Below are 17,469 nucleotides of genomic sequence, written 5' to 3'. Positions count from 1 at the left end.
AGTGATGCGTCACTGCTGCAACACTGGCACTTTCACAGCCTCGCAGGCTTTTCGAGCATGAGTTCGAGTTACTCGGGCAGTAAATTACGCCACATGTGCTAAGTGTGGAAACCTGCATGGTTGTTGCATTCTGCCAAATCAGTTGCCCTTTGAGCTGATGCATCCCGCTGTGTCAAGGAATTGCAGTATAAAATACAAAGAAAAAAAATCAAAGCTGTCACGCTACTGAGTCTATACTGCGTCAGCTGTGCTTTGTGAAAGTGTTAGAAAGTACATTCTACACAAGGGATGATAAATGGCCGGCAGCAAGTTGTGAGGCAGTAATTCAATCAAGCAGTTTTTGGTGACATCATAAACCACGGGGGGGAGGGTGGGGGGCGGTGGTTATGAATTACTGCAAAATCACATAGATCGAACTCTTCAAACACACTGCCAGTTACTTGTTATTCTTTATGATACATACTCGAGTAGGTCTTTTTAATGTTCTTTAAAACTAATGAGTAGAAGCAGCTTGACAAAGGCAGGCAAAAGGGCAAACAAATAAAAAGGCAGGCTGAAGCCATGAAGACTCTTGTAGCACAATGTTAACTTTCCTAACAGAACACAGGTAGGTATCTCTCACACTGTACAATATATTACACTACACAGCACATTCATTCTAAATAAAGTGTGGCACAGGATTTATAAGCTGTAAAAGAAAAAGAAAGAATTTGCATTTATATAGCGCCTTTCAGAACCTCAGGACATTCCAAAGCAAGTTACAGCCAATGAAGTATTTTTGAAGTGCAGTCACCGTTGTGATGTAGGAAATGCTGCAGCCAATTTGCGCACAGCAAGATCCCACATTCAGCAATGTGATAATGACCAGATCATCTGTTTCAGTGATGTTGGTTGAGGGATAAATACTGGCCTGGACACCGGGGAGAACTCCCCTGCTCTTCTTTGAAATAGCGCCAAGGGATCTTTTACGTTCACCCGAGAGGGCGGACGGGGCATCGGTTTGACGTCTCATCCGAAAGACGGCACCTCCGACAGTGCAGCACTCCCTCAGTACTGCATTTGAGCATCAGCCTACATTATGCTCTCATGTCTCTGGAGTGGAACTTGAACCCACCGCCTTTTCACTTCGAGGGAAGAGTGCTATCAACTGTGCCAAGCTCACAATGTAGGAGTGGTTTATAGAATCATACAGCACAGGCGGCCATTCGGCCCATCGTGCCTGTGCCATCGCTTTGAAAGAGCTATCCAATTAGTCCCACTCCCCTGCTTTTTCACCATAGCCCTGCGATTTTTTCCTTTTCAAGTATATATCTAATTCTCTTTTGAAAGTCACTATTGAACCTGCTTCCACCGCCCTTTCAGTCAGCACATCATAACAACTCGCTGCATAAAAAAATGTTTCCTCATGTCGCCTCTGGTTCTTTTGCCGATCACCTTAAATCTGCGTCCTCGAGTTACCGACCCTTCGGCCACTGGAAACAGTTTCTCCTTATTTACTCTATCAAAACCGATCGTGATATTGAATCTCCCCATAACTTTCTCCGCAGGAGTCAGCGCCTTCAGATGGGAAGGGGAGGGGAGGGAAGAGTTATAACAAAGAAAGGTTCTGTCGGTCACTAAACACAAACAAAACAAACCGTGTGTACGTATGACACATTTGTTACGTGAGCAAAGTACAAGGAAAATGCAGAGCAATGAATATTTTTTCAAAGTGTGCTTAAAAAAAATGCTACTTCAGTTCTCAAAGGGTTAAGAAATGTTACCTTTCACTTTCCCCCACCCTTCCTCCCTCCACCGAGAAAGAAAGACTTGCATTTATATAGCGCCTTCCACGACCTCAGGACGTCCCAAAGCGCTTTACAGCCAATGAAGTACTTTTGAAGTGTAGTCACTGTTGTAATGTAGGAAACGTGACAGCCAATTTGTGCACAGCAAGATCCCACAAACAGCATTGTGATAATAACCAGATAATCTGTTTTTTGTGATGTTGGTTGAGGGATAAATATTGGCCCCAGGACACCGTGAAGAACTCCCCTGCTCTTCTTCAAAATCGCGCCATGGGATCTTTTATGTCCACCTGAGGTGGCAGACGGGGCCTCATTTGAAAGACGGCACCTCCGACAGTGCAGCACTCCCTCAGTACTGCACTGGGAGTGTCAGCCTAGACTTTTGCGCTCAAGGCATCTTCTGCAGTGGGACTTGAACCCACGACCTTCTGACTCAGAAGGAGATTGCTACCCACTGAGCCACGGCTGACGCCGATGATAAAGACTGAGAGGGCGGTGACAGTTTTGAAGCAATGAATCAGCTGGCAAATGACGTCTTTTGCTCTCACTCAGGGGAGTCGGTCAGTGGGAACACATCTCAGTGGGCAGTCCCCAGTTCGTCAACCACTGAGCTCATTTCAGGCCCTCGGGGGGAATTAACAGATCAAAAACAACGTTAATAAGAGTGAAAGCCAATTCTAAATGAATTATTTTGCATAGCTTTTCCCCTAGTTCTTACTGACTGAGCACTCGAAGAATAATGGAGTGGCTCTTGGAATGAAGTAGGCAGGCACTCATCACGTATTAATATGGTAACGGGTTTCAAACTCAGCTAAGAACGAGTGAACTATGAATACAACCAAACTAGGCGACTATAAAGCACCAAACCACATCTAATCAGGTTTCAGCCAGTTCTGTTAGTTTATCATTCTACACGACAGAGGCCAACACTAGCTGGAAGTCTCCCAATTGGCTTTCGCTCAGCTCAATCAGCCGTTGGCATTACATGTCCCTTTCTACTGCAAGATTGCTCCCAATGACGAGCAGTGAGGTCAGAGATGGCCCCGGCACTATAAACAACCCAGTCTTATTGTGACTGGAGGCCCTGGAACATCCCTTCAACAAGGGATTTTGACTGGTGCCACCAGCAGCACTACATGGAAGCTGTGTGTGCTGATGGCACTGGCACAATGAGTCATATGGCCTCCTTCTGTGCTGTATCATTCTATGAAGTGAGGGTCTGCTAATTTGGGACCAGGTCAGGCTTTGGGTAGGCTCACCAAGCAGCTCATCAGCACAGGGCAGTGATGTGCCTCCCACATTACAACAACGACAAATTGCATTTATATCGCGCCTTTATAGTAAAACGTCCCAAAGCACTTCACATGAGCGACTATCAAACAAAATTTGACACCGAGCCACATGAGGAGATATTAGGGCAGGTGGCCAAAAGGTTGGTCAAAGAGGTAGGTTTTAAGGAGCCTCTTAAAGGAGGAGAGAGAGAGGCGGAGAGGTTTAGGGAGGGAATTCCAGGGTCAAGGCAGCTGAAACCACAGCCACCAATGGTGGAGTGATGAAAATCAGGGATGCACAAAAGGCCATAATTGGAGGAGCACAGGGATCTCGGGCGGTTGTAGGGGGTTACAGAGATAGGGAGGGGGCCAGGCCATGAGGGATTTGAAAACAAGGATGAGAATTTTAAAACTGAACAGTTTGGACCTCCCCCGATATTGATAAACATCCGCAGACAGACTGGCAAACTCTGCACTAGCTGCCCAGGTGCCAGTGACATACTCCACTGTGGCACAGTATAAAGAGGGCGTGTGGGGGCAATAATGGTAAATGGCACAATTAGTGATCCGCTTTCAGCGACTATACTTCTGTGGTGTCCTTGCAGCTAAATCTGTGCAGCAGAGGAGCTAACAGCCTGGGAGTGTGAAAATAGCCACAGTTAGAACGTTTTTCATGGCTACAAGAAACGAACAGTTCTTTACATTAAGAACTGGTGCAAGCTTTCTCAGAGGTGCATTGGTTCTCGCTTGATGGGAGCAAGAGTTGGAGGCAGGACTGTAGCAATCCAGACTGCGATTTGCCCGTCTGTCCGGTGCGACTCCAAGCCGCAAGGTCACCTATAAATCACCCCTTTGTGTTTCTGCCGATCCCATTCTGGAGCAGGAAGAGCTTCTACAACCAGCAGAGTCATCATAGCACATCCTTTTTAATCAAAAAAGACAACCCGATTGAGTTTGTCATCAGCCAAACGGGGAGAGAATAAAATGCCAAAAGAACAACTTCTGGAATTTCACTTCCTAATCCCTGTGCTTCCCTTCATAATCCCTCTGTTACATCCTGGTTTTGCCAAAGGCCCGTCATTGTTCTGCGGGCAGATTTCCCTGCCTCGGTGACATCCCTCGTGCTCAGAGCAGCGGGAGTAGAATAACTTTAGTTTTAGAGTCAGAATCGATCAAAGAGCCTGGATTTCTGGCAGACTGCTTGGCAACTAGCTCATCTTCAAACTAGTTTTAAAAGTCCGAGTGCCTGAGTTTCAAGAGTGGCGCTCCAACATGAATAAAAAATCTGCTCTGTGCAGCGCAAAATGGCTTAAATGGTTTGAATTCATGGATCTGTGATAGAGGACGTGGGGAGAGAGTGCAGGGTTTTGTTTGTTGGTGTCCCGAGTGATCATGATCAGCAGGCACAGTATCAAACTTCACGCTTAGCATGATCCACCTCATGCCATCAGTTTCATTCTTGTGCTACAGGGTGTTGATCGATTTGATGGAAGCCCTGTCCCAATACCAATAGGACACCGTTCACCTTGAAATGTTTTGCACAATAAATTGCTCTCAAAGTGCAGTGGTTGTTGTTATGTCGGCAAAGGTACCAGCAATGCCCCACGAGCAGCAATGAGATGAATCTGTTTTTAGCTGGTAGTAAGGGAATTTTGGTCAGGAAACTAGGAGAGCTCCTTGCTCTTTTTTGAATATCTTCAACAGGGCTCCTCACCTCAGCCTCGATGTAGTGTCTCATCCAAAGGATAGCACCTCCAGCAAACACTCCCTCAGTCCCACACTAGAGTGTCTGCCTAGATCATACTGAACTGGGAACAAGGCGGCAAACATAGCAAGTGGATGAATATCTTTTAAATATTTTAAGCAAAAATTCTGTACAAATAAACCAGTTATCAAATTGGCAGTGGCCTACGATGACAGTGGTCCAAGTCTACGTCAACTACCATTACAGCCAGTGCTGTACTTCATTCAGCAAAACAAATATTGACCATCAGTCCATCTAGTATTACCGTCCTGGAGGCACTAATGTACTTTAAATACTGGGAAATCTTGCTTTCTACCGGGTAATCATGCTACACTATTAAAGTCAATATTAGGATAGCGTTTCATGATATGAGACTCCAAGCTCCTTAAAATCCGAATTAGCACGGCACAGGAAATACAGAACCATCACTGGCATGCAAAAATATCCTTCTGAACTATCATTAGCAATTTGACCTTTAAAGGTTATCAGCGTCCTCCAAACCACTGTGATGTTTTAATTCAGTGGGAGATAATGTGGGCCGATTGCACACACACACAAGGTGAAGAGAGGCTAGACCTTTCACAATGGCTCAAAACCAACAAACCAAAGGCGCCCTCCAGAGCATCGCTCCCATTGAGCAATTCCCTCCTGTTACACGTTTTCAGTAGAGTTCTCACCCGGAAAGAACTTGGACAACCCCAAGCTCCCATAACGTTACTTAAGTAATGAGTTAAACTAAAGCGGGAAAAATGTAATGAAATCTGTAACGACTGTTCTTCATGGAATACTGACATAGAACGAATGCTGCCTCAATTCTCTCTCCGTTGTCAACAATGGACAGAAAATGAAAGTGGTCCCGCGATTTCCCGGAATGTGTAGCCAATGAGCAAGGTAGCAGGCATTTATAAAAATCAGCCCCACAGTCTTTATTTGAACATACTCGCAATCCTCCTGGGACGTTTCTCACCGGTAGTCTGGGGTCCAAAGCATGTTTGCATTTGGTTGCTAATCTGTTTTGTCTTTTTAAGGCCACTGGTCTAAATAGGCTAATCACAGTGGCTTCTGAACTACCGAGGTCAATCAGAGGGCAGTTGTAATGGTTTGTAAACTGCAGGCTCCAGGTATGTGATTGGTTTTCATTCTCTTTTTACTTCACTTTTCCCTTCTAACATTAACCACTGTAAATGTTTATTTTAAAATGGTTTTAAAACCAAATTTTATATTTCCAGTACATTTAATATCTAACTTTTCTTCCTTACTATAAAAACAATGCAATACTACATAGAATTACTCAATTTACAGCACAGAAACAGGCCATTCGGCCTAACTGGTCCATGCTGGTGTTTATTCTGGTCCATGCTGGGGTTGTATTCTCTAGAGTTTTGAAGGTTAAGGGGTGATCTGATCGAAGTTTATAAGATATTAAGGGGAACAGATAGGGTGGATAGAGAGAAACTATTTCCGCTGGTTGGGGATTCTAGGAGTAGGGGGCACAGTCTAAAAATTAGAGCCAGACCTTTCAGGAGCGAGATTAGAAAACATTTCTGCACACAAAGGGTGGTAGAAGTTTGGAACTTTCTTCTGCAAACGGCAATCGATACTAGCTCAATTGCTAAATTTAAATCTGAGATAGATAGCTTTTTGGCAACCAAAGGTATTAAGGGATATGGGCCAACGGCAGGTATATGGAGTTAGATCACAGATCAGCCATGATCTTATCAAATGGCGGAGCAGGCACGAGGGGCTGAATGGCCTACTCCTGTTCCTATGCTCCTTATGCTCCACACGAGCTTCCTCCCACCCTACTTCATCTAATTCTATCAGCATATCCTTCCATTCCTTTCTCCCTCATGTGTTTATCTTCCCCTGAAATGCATCTATGCTGTTCACCTCAACTACTCCCTGTGGTAGCGAGTTCCACATTCTCACCACTCTCTGGGTAAAGAAGTCACGACCTGAGGTCTAACCCCTCTTCCCTTGCAGGTTGACTTCAAGTAACATTACACTAATTGGTTTCAAGAAATCTGATGCCAGTATTTCCTCCCACCACATGAACACATTGAAATTTTGCTTTAAAAAAAAAGCACAAAAGTAATTTCATTTTTACAACTGGAAGGTTGCTTTCAGCTAAGAGACATCAGCGAACAAGGTGTGCCAGCAGTTAAAGCTGTGCCTCCTGGCCAGAGGGTTCAAAGGTTGAATTGCAGGGCTCCCTCCCCCAGATTTGAGTGTTTGGGTCCTAAGGCAACCTGCCAAACAAATTCACACGTCTCAAGTGGGTGACTTATAAATATCCCAGCCAGACTAGTAAATGATGCATCACATGGAAGAGCAGAGCTACTACCTCTGCTCAGTCGAAAACCAGACAGGAACAAGGTGAGGGCGGTGGCCATAACTTGAATTCGGAAGTTCGCCGGTAATGTGAATTCATTGAAAACCCGTACTGAGGCAAAGAAATATTGGGGGAAAGTGGACTTCTGTTTTGAAAATCAGGTCTTTGGTGCCTGGTTTAGAAATTTCCGGTCACGTCACCCAAAGACAAATGGACAAAGTGGCAATCCGACATGCGAGACATTTGACCTCTGAACGAGGGAAAGTGAGAACTCGCTCACTTTCACAGAATCATAGGACGATACAGCACAGGAGGCCGCCATTCAGCCCATCATGCCTGTGCTGGCCCTTTGAAAGAGCTATCCAATTAGTCCTACTCCCCTGCTGTTTCCCCGTAGCCCTGCAATTTTTTTCCCCTTCAAGTATTTATCCAATTCCCTTTTGCAGCTCATTCCAGATCACAACAGCTCGCTGCGTAAAAAAATATTTCTCTTCATCTCCCTTCTTGTTCTTTTGCCAATTACCTTAAATCTGTGTCCTCTGGTTACCGACCCTTCTGCCACTGGAAACCGTTTCTCCTTATTTACTCTATCAAAACCCTTCATGATTTTGAACCCCTCTATTAAATCTTCCTTTAACCTTCTCTGCGAAGTGATACATTTTGGCAGGAAGAATGAGGAGCGGCAATATAAACTAAATGGTACAATTCTGAAGGAGGGGTGAAGAAACAGAGAGACCTGGGGGTATATGTGCACAAATCTTTGAAGGTGGCAGGACAGGTTGAGAAAGCAGTTAAAAAAGCATATGGGCGCGATAAATAGAGGCATAGAGTACAAAAGCAAGGAAGTTACGTTGAACCTTTATAAACACTGGTTCGGTCACAACTGAAGTAGTGTGTTCAATTCTGGGCACCGCCCTTTAGGAAGGATGTGAAGGCCTTAGAGAGGATGCAGACAAGATTTACATTAATGGTTCCAGGGACGAGGGACTTCAGTTATGTGGATAGACTGGAGAAGCTGGGGTGGTTGTTCTTAGAGCAGAGAAAGTTAAGAGGAGATTTAATAGAAATGTTCAAAATCATGACGGGCTTAGATAAAGTAAATAAAGAGAAACTGTTTCCATTGGCGGAAGGGTCGAGAACCAAACGACACAGATTTAAGGTGATTGGCAGAAGAACCAAAGGTTACATGAGGAAAAACTTTCTTATGCAGCGAGTGGTTATGATCTGGAACGCGCTGCATGAGAGGATGGTGGAAGCAGATTCAGTCGTGACTTTCAAAGCGAAATTGGATAAATGAAGGGAAAACATTTGTAGGGCTAGGGGGAAAAAAGAGTGGGGGGAATGGGACTGATTTGATTGCTCTTACAAAGAGCTGGCATGGGCTCGATGGGCCGAACGGCCTCCTTCTGTGCTGTAACCATTCTATGCTCTTTGTTCCAGGATAATGCTAGTGATCGCTTGGTTGATCATTTGTGTTGGCCCAGACCGTGAACCCTTAGCTAGAAAATGATATGTGACAAGACGAGTGGTGCCAATGGGAGACAACATGTTCCAAATGCCTCATTTTAAGCCATTACAGATTGCAAATGAGCAAAAGTAACCCACAGATTTTAATGCAACTTCTTAGTCAGCTCTCTTGCTGTAGTAATAGTAGAGTGCTTAATAATGATAAACATTCTTAGAAACAGAAAAAACGCCTTTAGGCCCACAGGTCACCCCCACTTCCACCTGCCCACCTTCTCATCATGTCCTTCAATCCATTTTCTCTCCAGAAACACAGTTGGTTGCCTCCTGAACCCACCATTTCAATGACCTTCTCCGGCAAGTCGCACTACAATTCTGTTGCGCTTTGGGTCAAAAAGAAAATCCACCTAAACATTTAACTTGTATCCTCTGGTATTTGGGGAAATTTGCCTTGAACTAGCAATATGCTAAAAGGCTTTTAATGTAACCATTCTAACGACACGTGTAGGCTGCACTGTTAAATCCCCGAGGCAAATTTCCTTCATTTGAAAAGGTCACGTACTTCAGACTAAAACCACCATCACTGTACAATACACAGACATGTTAGAACATTGTTCTTACCCTCCTTCAAAGATCTTAATTCTAGTTGGCTCCAGTCTCTTGGGTGTGGAAGTATCATCTTCATGCTTCTCTCTCCTTTCTTCTTCCTTTTCTACTTTGCAGACTTCTTTTCTACCATCACCAGAAAGCAGGGAAGGAACATGAATCTACGCAGGAAGATTTGAATTGTATAATTAGTGCAATTTTGAGTTACATGCTTACCTCTCACTTTCCCCTTCCTCCTACAATCTGCGTGCTTTTAAAATTCAAGCTTGGCATCAGCACAAGGAGTCTTCGAAAGGGATCTGGGAGTAATAGCAAACTTGTAATTGCCAATGACCCGACAATTTGGTGAAGTAACGAACAAAAGCTAATAAAACTTTGGGTTTTACAGCCAGAACAGTGGAATGAGTCAACAAAAGGTACGCTGAGGGTGGACAATGCATCACTCAAGACCCCTCTTGGAGCACTGTGTTCACTGGACAACAGGCTACAAAAGGGATGTACATGCATTGGAGAGACTGCAGTTTTTGTGATGGCGAGGGGATGGGTCGCATAGGACTTTGAGGTTGCAAGAAGCCAGGTTCAGTCTGAGACAGAGGCAGTGAAGGGGGTGGAGTCAGTGGTAAGGGTATGGAATTTGATGCTGAAGACGATGGGTTTGGCTTTACCGATGTTTAGCTGGAGGAAATCGCGGCTCATCCAAGACTGGATCTTGGACGAGCAATCTGACAGCACAGAGGCGGCGAATGTGGTCAAGGTGATGGAGAGTTAGAGCTGGATATCATCACTGCACATACGGAAGTTGATTGCATATTTGTGGATGACATCACCATAAGGCAGCACGTGGATGAGGAGGAGGAGGAAACCAAGGATGGTTCCACGATGGACTCTTTGTGATTATGTGTGAATAGGAAGGGAAGCCATTGGTATAGATCCTCTGGCTAAATAAAAGTGGAAAAACGAAAAAAGAACAAACTTGCATTTATATAGCACCTTTCACAACCTCAGGACATCCCAAAGCGCTTTACAGCCAATGAAGTATTTTTGAAGTGTGGTCTCTGTTGTAATGTAGGAAACGCGGCAGCCAATTTGCTCACAGCAAGATCCCACAAACAGCAATGTGATAATGACCAGATCATCTGTTTTTTAGTGATGTTGGTTGAGGGATAAATATTGGCCAGGGCACTGGGGAGAACTCCCCTGCTCTTCTTCAAAATAGTCCCGTGGGATCTTTTACATCCAACTGAGGGGGCAGACGGGGCCTCGGTTTAATGTCTCATCCAAAAGATGGCACCTCCGACAGTGCAGCACTCCCTCAGTACTGCCACTGAAGTGTCAGCCTAGATTTTGTACCCTAGTCCCTGGAGTGGGACTTGAACCCACAACCTTCTGATTCAGAGGCGAGAGTGCTACTGACTGAGCCACAGCTGACTAAGCCAAGCAAGTGCAGTCCAACTGAGCCAGACAATGGAGGGAAGGCATTGGAGGAGGATGGAGTGAAGATCCAGAAACAGACCCCGTGCTGCAATAATGTGATCTTGTTCCATTTCCCACGTCAATCATCCTGTGGTCTTTTCTGAGTGATACTGACAATCTGGGGATAGTTTTCTGCTGTGGAACAGGGTTGAGGCTGACCAAACTCATTTTACATAGAACAGAAACCATCTCTAACACTTTCTCCAATACAGTTCTCATTTTACCCAGAGGTACACACCCACTACTGATTTTATTCCGAACAAACGTTCACTAAATTTCACAGATACATTGGGAGTAATTATAACCTAATTCGCCAGGCGGGAATCCCACAGGATCGCATGGAACGCTGGTTTTACACCCCGTCCAATATTACTCTCTGTTGACTTCACTGGAGAGTAAAATCAGGCGTGGTGTAAAACCAGCATTGCACCCGATCCCGTCAGTTTCCCAATGGGCGGATTAGGTTAAAATTGCCACCACAGATTTTGGTAGGACATCTGAAAAAGAAGAAAAAAATATAAAAGTTGCAGTAAGACCCAATTGCAAGCTCAGGTTTCCTTTCTTTAAGCCCATGCTTAAATGATGTGGTTAATATTTTTACATTTTCCAAACATTCTATACCAATCAATGGACCTATTAGCAACAGACAGTATTAAAATCATGTCTCACTGCAGCCTTACCTCACTAACTCTGGGTTTCCTTGTGCTTGATGGGACCAATTTCCCTGTCTCTCGCTGTGAAGCTGCTGCCATAGTGTAGATTTCCTTACTGATCTTCTGCTTCGATCTCAGAAGTGCGAGGCTTAACTTGGTGGACATGCCCGGTAGGTTTGGGTTGTACATGCTGATGCACCAGCTGGCGTATACAGAAGATCTTCGGTCAGTTTGCTGCACGTGATTCGGCTTGGTGTACTTCAAGTAGCACCAACTGACATTAGTGGTTGTGTGAAGACTCGGGAAGTGTAGTACCTGTTGGACATCGCTAACGTCCGTGATGAGAACGGTGCTGGACTTCATTGCACTGGGACTGGTGGTTTGCTCGGGTAAAGTGCTGGAGGTGGGTTGCTGAAGCTCTTGAAGGTGCAGAGGGGATCTCTCTCGAACCGTCTCCTGGGAATCTTCTTTCTTCACTGGCCCTAAAGGCGTTTTGCTTCTGTACTGATGACCCGGCCACAGCTTGTATTTCTCCGATGGCCCGGGTGACTGCTGGGAGGGCTGTAGATGGGGTAGAGTTTGCTTTGAACTAGAATCCCATTCTTGGGAGGTTTGAGTAGACGACGCCTTCGATTCAGCCGGGTGCTGACTTGCAGGCTGAGGTTTCTGCAGTCTTGCAGTGTCCTCTGACCTTGAATGTATTGCACTTAAATGTTGAACTGGTTCAGTGTTCTCTTCTGACTCCTCTTCAATCTCTTCCTCCTTCACTCGTTTTTGCTGCTGGGTCTCCATCGTTAGTTCCAAGCTACCTGCTGGAGACAACATCCGTTTGCTTCCACCAATGGCAGACGGATAACTATCTGCTCCGTAAGTGCCCTCTGTTGGTGATGTGAGTGGTATATATCCCTTTCTTTCTGTCATGGGTAATGGTATTCTTAGGTATGGTGACTGGAACAAGTCTCTGTGGTGGCCGGCAATCATCTGTGCCAAGTTGAGACCTAGACCGTGCATTGCTGCAGTACACACAAGGGTGCCTTTGGGTTTGCTATCTTCTACTCTGCAGATGACTACTGTAGAAGGGTTTTCTGCTGACTGCGTTACCAACATTTGCGACAGAGTAGTGTACATCGCACTACCGTAGGTTGGCATGTGGGTCTGGACCCTGACGGGCACCACGAGCGATACCACAGGCCGCAGGGGCTCAGGAAATTCCGTAATTAAGGGCTGTGATACTGACAACGACGCAGTGCCTGCGGACGAAACCGTCGAAGAATGGGCGGCCCCGGCTGAACCGTACTCCGACTGTGAATGGTATGGGGGCGAGCGAGAGGGAACGCGTATCGGGGGAGACAGATGGGATGGGTGCTTTTGCTCCCTGAAATGACTACCAGCTTCTGCCTGCAACTGAAAGGCAAGCTGTGAGTGCACTGGTAGGAAGACAGTTTGAGAAATGGAAGTCGGGGCTGGGCGCTGAATGTGCAGGACTGAAGGAGGATGAACCGGCAACTCCACTGGCTGTTGTAGAAGCTGTTGAGAAACCTGGAGTTGTGTACCCTGGAGTTGCGCTTGCCTAATGGGCAGCTGCGGTGACGGAAACAGAGGAAATGGGACCGGAGGCATAGATATTGGAGTTGAAAGCACGTCAGGCATCCCTTGTGATGAAAGCAGCGATGATATCTGCCCTTGCTGCTGAAGGAGATGCTGACCTGGAAAAGCAGGAAGCTGTTGCGTTAAGTATTGCTTCTGTTGCTGTACTGCTTGTGGTAATGGCTGCTGAAACATCTGGAAGGCATCGGTTGGTGGCTGGGTGTAAAACACTTGGGTAGCATCAGACTGCAGTTGTGGATCACTGGGCTGGCAGGAATGAGGCAACGGAGGAGGAGGGGGAGAATGATAGTGAGAACTTTGACCATGAGCGGAAGATTTACCTAAAGGGTGCGTTTGCTCGTGCTTCTCTTGCCGTAAACCGGGTTTGGCGTCTTGCTCGGATTCGGGATACCCGCTGAGCGAAGCCTGGCGGACCAGGAAACACCTTCTCCTTTCTTTCAAAGGGGAGGGCAGCCTAGGGGCCGAGGACGATTCGGAGGACAAACTGCCGTAATCAAAAGACTTGCTGCGCGCTTCAGGTGCTTCAGAAGGATGTTGCCCGCTGGAGGCTTGCTCCGATGAGGACCGCCTCATTTCACGTTGGTGATGATAGTGGCCAGGCACAGTCAACATGTGTGAGCCTGTCGGCCTGGTGTGGATTTCAGACTGCTGCCCGGCAAGTTCCTTTAATAAGGCGGCTTCCGGCTTGCCGTGCTCTTCCCTTTCAAACGATGCCGAGCGACTGGAACCGTGGGATATACTACTTTCTTGACTCGGGCTTCTGGTCAGTGTGGCAGACTCGAAGCTCGATTCGCCGGAAGACTGCGACATTTCAGCCAAACGCAATCTCTTCTTTTTCGGTGGGAGCTTCTCCGTTGGGAACTGCGAGAGGGTTTGACTTCTCTGCGGCCATTGGAATTCTTCCGCCGGTTTTTCTGGCTCTTTCGAACTTGCTTCTTTCTCCCTCTCTGATTTATCCGGCTCCTCCGTGACAAGAATTTCAGGTACCTGGATTTTGCGTTGGCGGACTAATCGGGCTTGTAAGTGGTGATGATGATGATGGTGATGATGATGATGTCGTGGATGCTGAGAGACTGGCTGCCATGATCCAGTTGGTTCTGCCTCACCTGTTTGTGAAGGATACTCGACTGACAGGCTCTCTTGTGAACTCACACTGCCGAGGTGCTCTAGAGATTCTGGTTTTTCAAAAGAACTCGGCCTGCTCAACGCGTTGGTGTGCTGGATTACAGAAATTTCCTTTCCAGTCGTTCTTTTGCTTCCGCTGTCTGAACTCAGTGCCTGAGATGTGTAAGATAATGTTTCTGTTGACGTGGGCCTTGACCTGATTCGCGGGTCTGAACTTGCTTCGGTTGCCTGCAGAGATTCACTTTTGGCGAGAGGAGGAGACATCACCGATGGGCCACCAGCCGTCTGAGATGACAGAGGTACGGCGGACTGACCCACTCCGGTACTAGACGCCGCACTTGGCGCTGCAACAGAAGAGGAGGCCGATCTGCTGCCGTAGTCACTCGGGGCTTCTTCGTCATCCCCGAGGCTCTTCTCTTTCCTCCTCTTCCTCGCTGGCGTGACCTCCAGCGACGGACGCAGCTTGTAGTGCACTACCTGCGGTTGCACATCATGAGGTAAAGCCCTATGTTCCGTTTCCTGAGGGACATGTGACACGTAGGGTCGGGATCTCGGTGCGTGCAGTTCTGAGCAGTAATATTTTTTATGGGTTTCGTAGTTGTTCCGTTTGCGGTACCTTGCACCACAAATGTCACATTCATACATCAGTCCTTTCACTCTTGGGCCTTTCTTGGTCTTTTTGGTGGGGTCGGTCTCAGCAGGTTCTTGCTCTTCGCCGGACCTGCTTGGCAGCGCCTGCATCTCTTTCCCCGAATAGCCACCTTCCTCCGTCTGATACTCCATCCCCGCAGGCAACTCGATTGCCTTTTGCCTTTTCAGCATGCGGTGGTGTGGTATCAGCCCGTGGCCGTGGCTGAAGACCTCGTCGGGCCCCATCATTCTATCGTCAAACGAGTAGCTTCCCTTGAAGGCTGGTGGGAAACAGGCGCTGCTGGCCGAAGGCATCGAGTTGCTTCTCGTCAGAGGCACTGTTTCTGTGGCACTGTGGTGATGGTGTACCGCTGAGAACGTATGCCTGCTTGGATCTGAGCTCATGCCCAGCGACTTCAGGTCAAACTGAAAAGAATCTCTGGAGGTACTTGGCTTTGGAGACTCAATGCTACCACGTCTGGATAATGAGGTCCTGCGGGGCTTGACGCTGTCGATTTGACTGGTGTCCACGACTGCTTCGTTAATTGTGATGAGCTTGGTGATGTGTTCAATGACATTTTGTTCCATTTGGGTTTTAGGCACGGAGAATGAAAGTGCACTAGGCTTGTCTTCCGAGGTGATTGGCTGTGCCCTCTGAGTCGCGCTTGCTGCTATCATAGTTGTTCTTTGACCGTATCTACCATACTTCCCGAGAATGATCTCGGCGTAAGACTTTGCACTCGTCTGCGGAGGGCTAATTTGCAGCTCCGCACTTTCTGACCGAGAGAAGTAACCGGACTCAGTGCTCCCTTTGCTCCCGGGGCTCAGAAAAGTCTGGGACTGCTCGTCGGCTAATGCCTTCCTCCTTTCGCTTAGCCGCAGTGCTAGTTTTTGCTTGATAGTGTGCGAGTCTTCTGACTTGTGGCTGAAGGAAAGATCAAGGGAAGATTCGGAAACCTGCGAGCCTTCCTCCAGAGATGGAGTTTCACTTTGCTGAGCTAACATAAATGGTGCTTGCCTCGGACTCAATTCCTGTGCACCGAATGAACTAGAGCCTGGAATGTGCTTGTGTTTGGACGGCAGGTCGAGGGAGTGACCCGACATCCCAGAGGTCTCATCTTCTGAATCTGTGCTTTCGTCTCCTTCTGTATGCTCTTCGGGTTCATCCCCGCTGAGCTTCTCCATTTCCAGCCTGGAGGTACTTGTAAAGGCCTCTCCTTTTGTGCCTGAGACCAGCCCTGCTTTGAGTTTATGAGCGTGAGATTTCCTATGTTTGTACAAATTGCTTTTCGTCTTGAAAGAGAACCCACATGAATGGCAAGGGTACGGGCGCTCACCCGTATGTGACCTGATGTGTTTCTGGAGCACGCTGGGTTTAGCACACGGTCGGTTGCAGAACTGGCAAATGTACTTGCCAGGCTTTTGAGGCTTTTTGTCCTTTCTGGGCGCGTCCTCTTGTTTCAAAGTAACCTGAGTGGTATGATGGCCATAAACAGGTTGGACAGATTGAGGTTCCTCTTTGGGAATGATGGGGGAACGGGAGGGTATAAGGTGCCCGTGTGAGTGAAGCCCGGAGTGTACAAAAGGCCCAGAGGCGACGGTCCCTCTCGGATCAAACAGCTGCCACGATCGTCTCTCAAGACCGAGTTCTGGTTTTACGGGGGCCATGAATGCTGGTGGCATCGGCTGTTGCAGGAGCTGCGAGACGTGGTGCGACTGCTCGTAGGGATAAACGCTGGTGTGTTTCGGCTGATCCGGTGGCGGGGCCTGTTGGTGAGCGAGCTCAGCGGGAACCTGCAGAGGTCCTGAAAAACACTGCTGGGGCCGGACGATGTCACCACCGAGGCTTCCTTGAGGATGAAGTTGCCCTGCCTGATACGCAACGGTCGACCTTACACCTGAGGGAGAAACTTCACCCCTGCTTGCCTTCTTGCCTGGACTATGATCAGACCTTCCTGTACTCTTCTGGCGTGCAGTGCTTGACTCCGGCTCCATGACCTTGCAAAAGGCTTCAAGTACTATTCCATTGGAGTTTGGCAGGATTCATTTGTTAAATTTGTTGTATTTTAGAAAAGCCTTGCACTGCTCACATTTGCCAAGAACGTTTGACCTGCTCCAACTGTTTATTTAGTTAAGATTCTGATAAAGTATTCCTGCTTGATACTGATGTAAAGAAAAGGGACATTTATTTAAAGTTCACTTCATGGCGAGCCCCTTTGAAGGCAATTATCAATCACATACAACTTCAAGATTGTCATTCCAAACAGTTTTTCTGGGACCTTCTTTACAGCTTCTCTTTTCTTCCATTATAACCTGGCGTTGACAGTAATCCTTCAAGATAAAAAAAAACACGTAAACCACAGTCAATTATTGTATTTGCATGACATATTCTGCAATACAACAACAACTTGCATTTATATAGCGCCTTTAACGTAGTAAAACGTACCAAGGTGCTTCACAGGAGCGCTTTCAAGGAAAATTTGACACCGAGCCATATAAGGAGATATTAGGACAGGTGACCAAAAGCTTGGTCAAAGAGGTAGGTTTTAAGGAGCATCTTAAAGGAGGAAAGAGAGTCGGAGAGGTTTAGGGAGGGAATTCCAGAGCTTATGGTCTAGGCAGCTGAAGGCACGGCCGCCAATGGTGGTGTGATGAAAATTGGGGATGCACAAGAGGCCAGAATTACGCTTAAACAACTCAACTTCATGCAAGTGATTAAAAAAAAAAGCAGCTGACTGCTAGATTTGCTATCTTAGGGCTTCTTCCAAACTTTTTA

At 46.9% G+C, this 17,469-nt stretch overlaps 1 protein-coding gene across 2 annotated transcripts in view; it reads right to left on the bottom strand.

The window, feature by feature from the left end:
• LOC137342718 (transcription factor HIVEP3-like) overlaps positions 1 to 17,469 on the bottom strand; it is a 382,091-nt gene that overhangs the window by 51,444 nt on the left and 313,178 nt on the right. For both annotated transcript variants that reach the window (XM_068006860.1, XM_068006859.1), the window contains exons 5-6: positions 11,358 to 17,024; positions 9,220 to 9,365 (exon numbers count right to left, since the gene is read on the bottom strand). In XM_068006860.1, coding sequence (XP_067862961.1) covers positions 9,220 to 9,365; positions 11,358 to 16,688 — 5,477 coding nt within the window. In that variant the 5' untranslated portion in view covers positions 16,689 to 17,024. The remainder of the gene's footprint in view (positions 1 to 9,219; positions 9,366 to 11,357; positions 17,025 to 17,469) is intronic.

This window comes from Heptranchias perlo, chromosome 26 (genome assembly GCF_035084215.1).
Source record: "Heptranchias perlo isolate sHepPer1 chromosome 26, sHepPer1.hap1, whole genome shotgun sequence".
Lineage (NCBI taxonomy): Eukaryota > Metazoa > Chordata > Chondrichthyes > Hexanchiformes > Hexanchidae > Heptranchias > Heptranchias perlo.
This window is presented reverse-complemented; position numbering and strand designations above follow the sequence as displayed.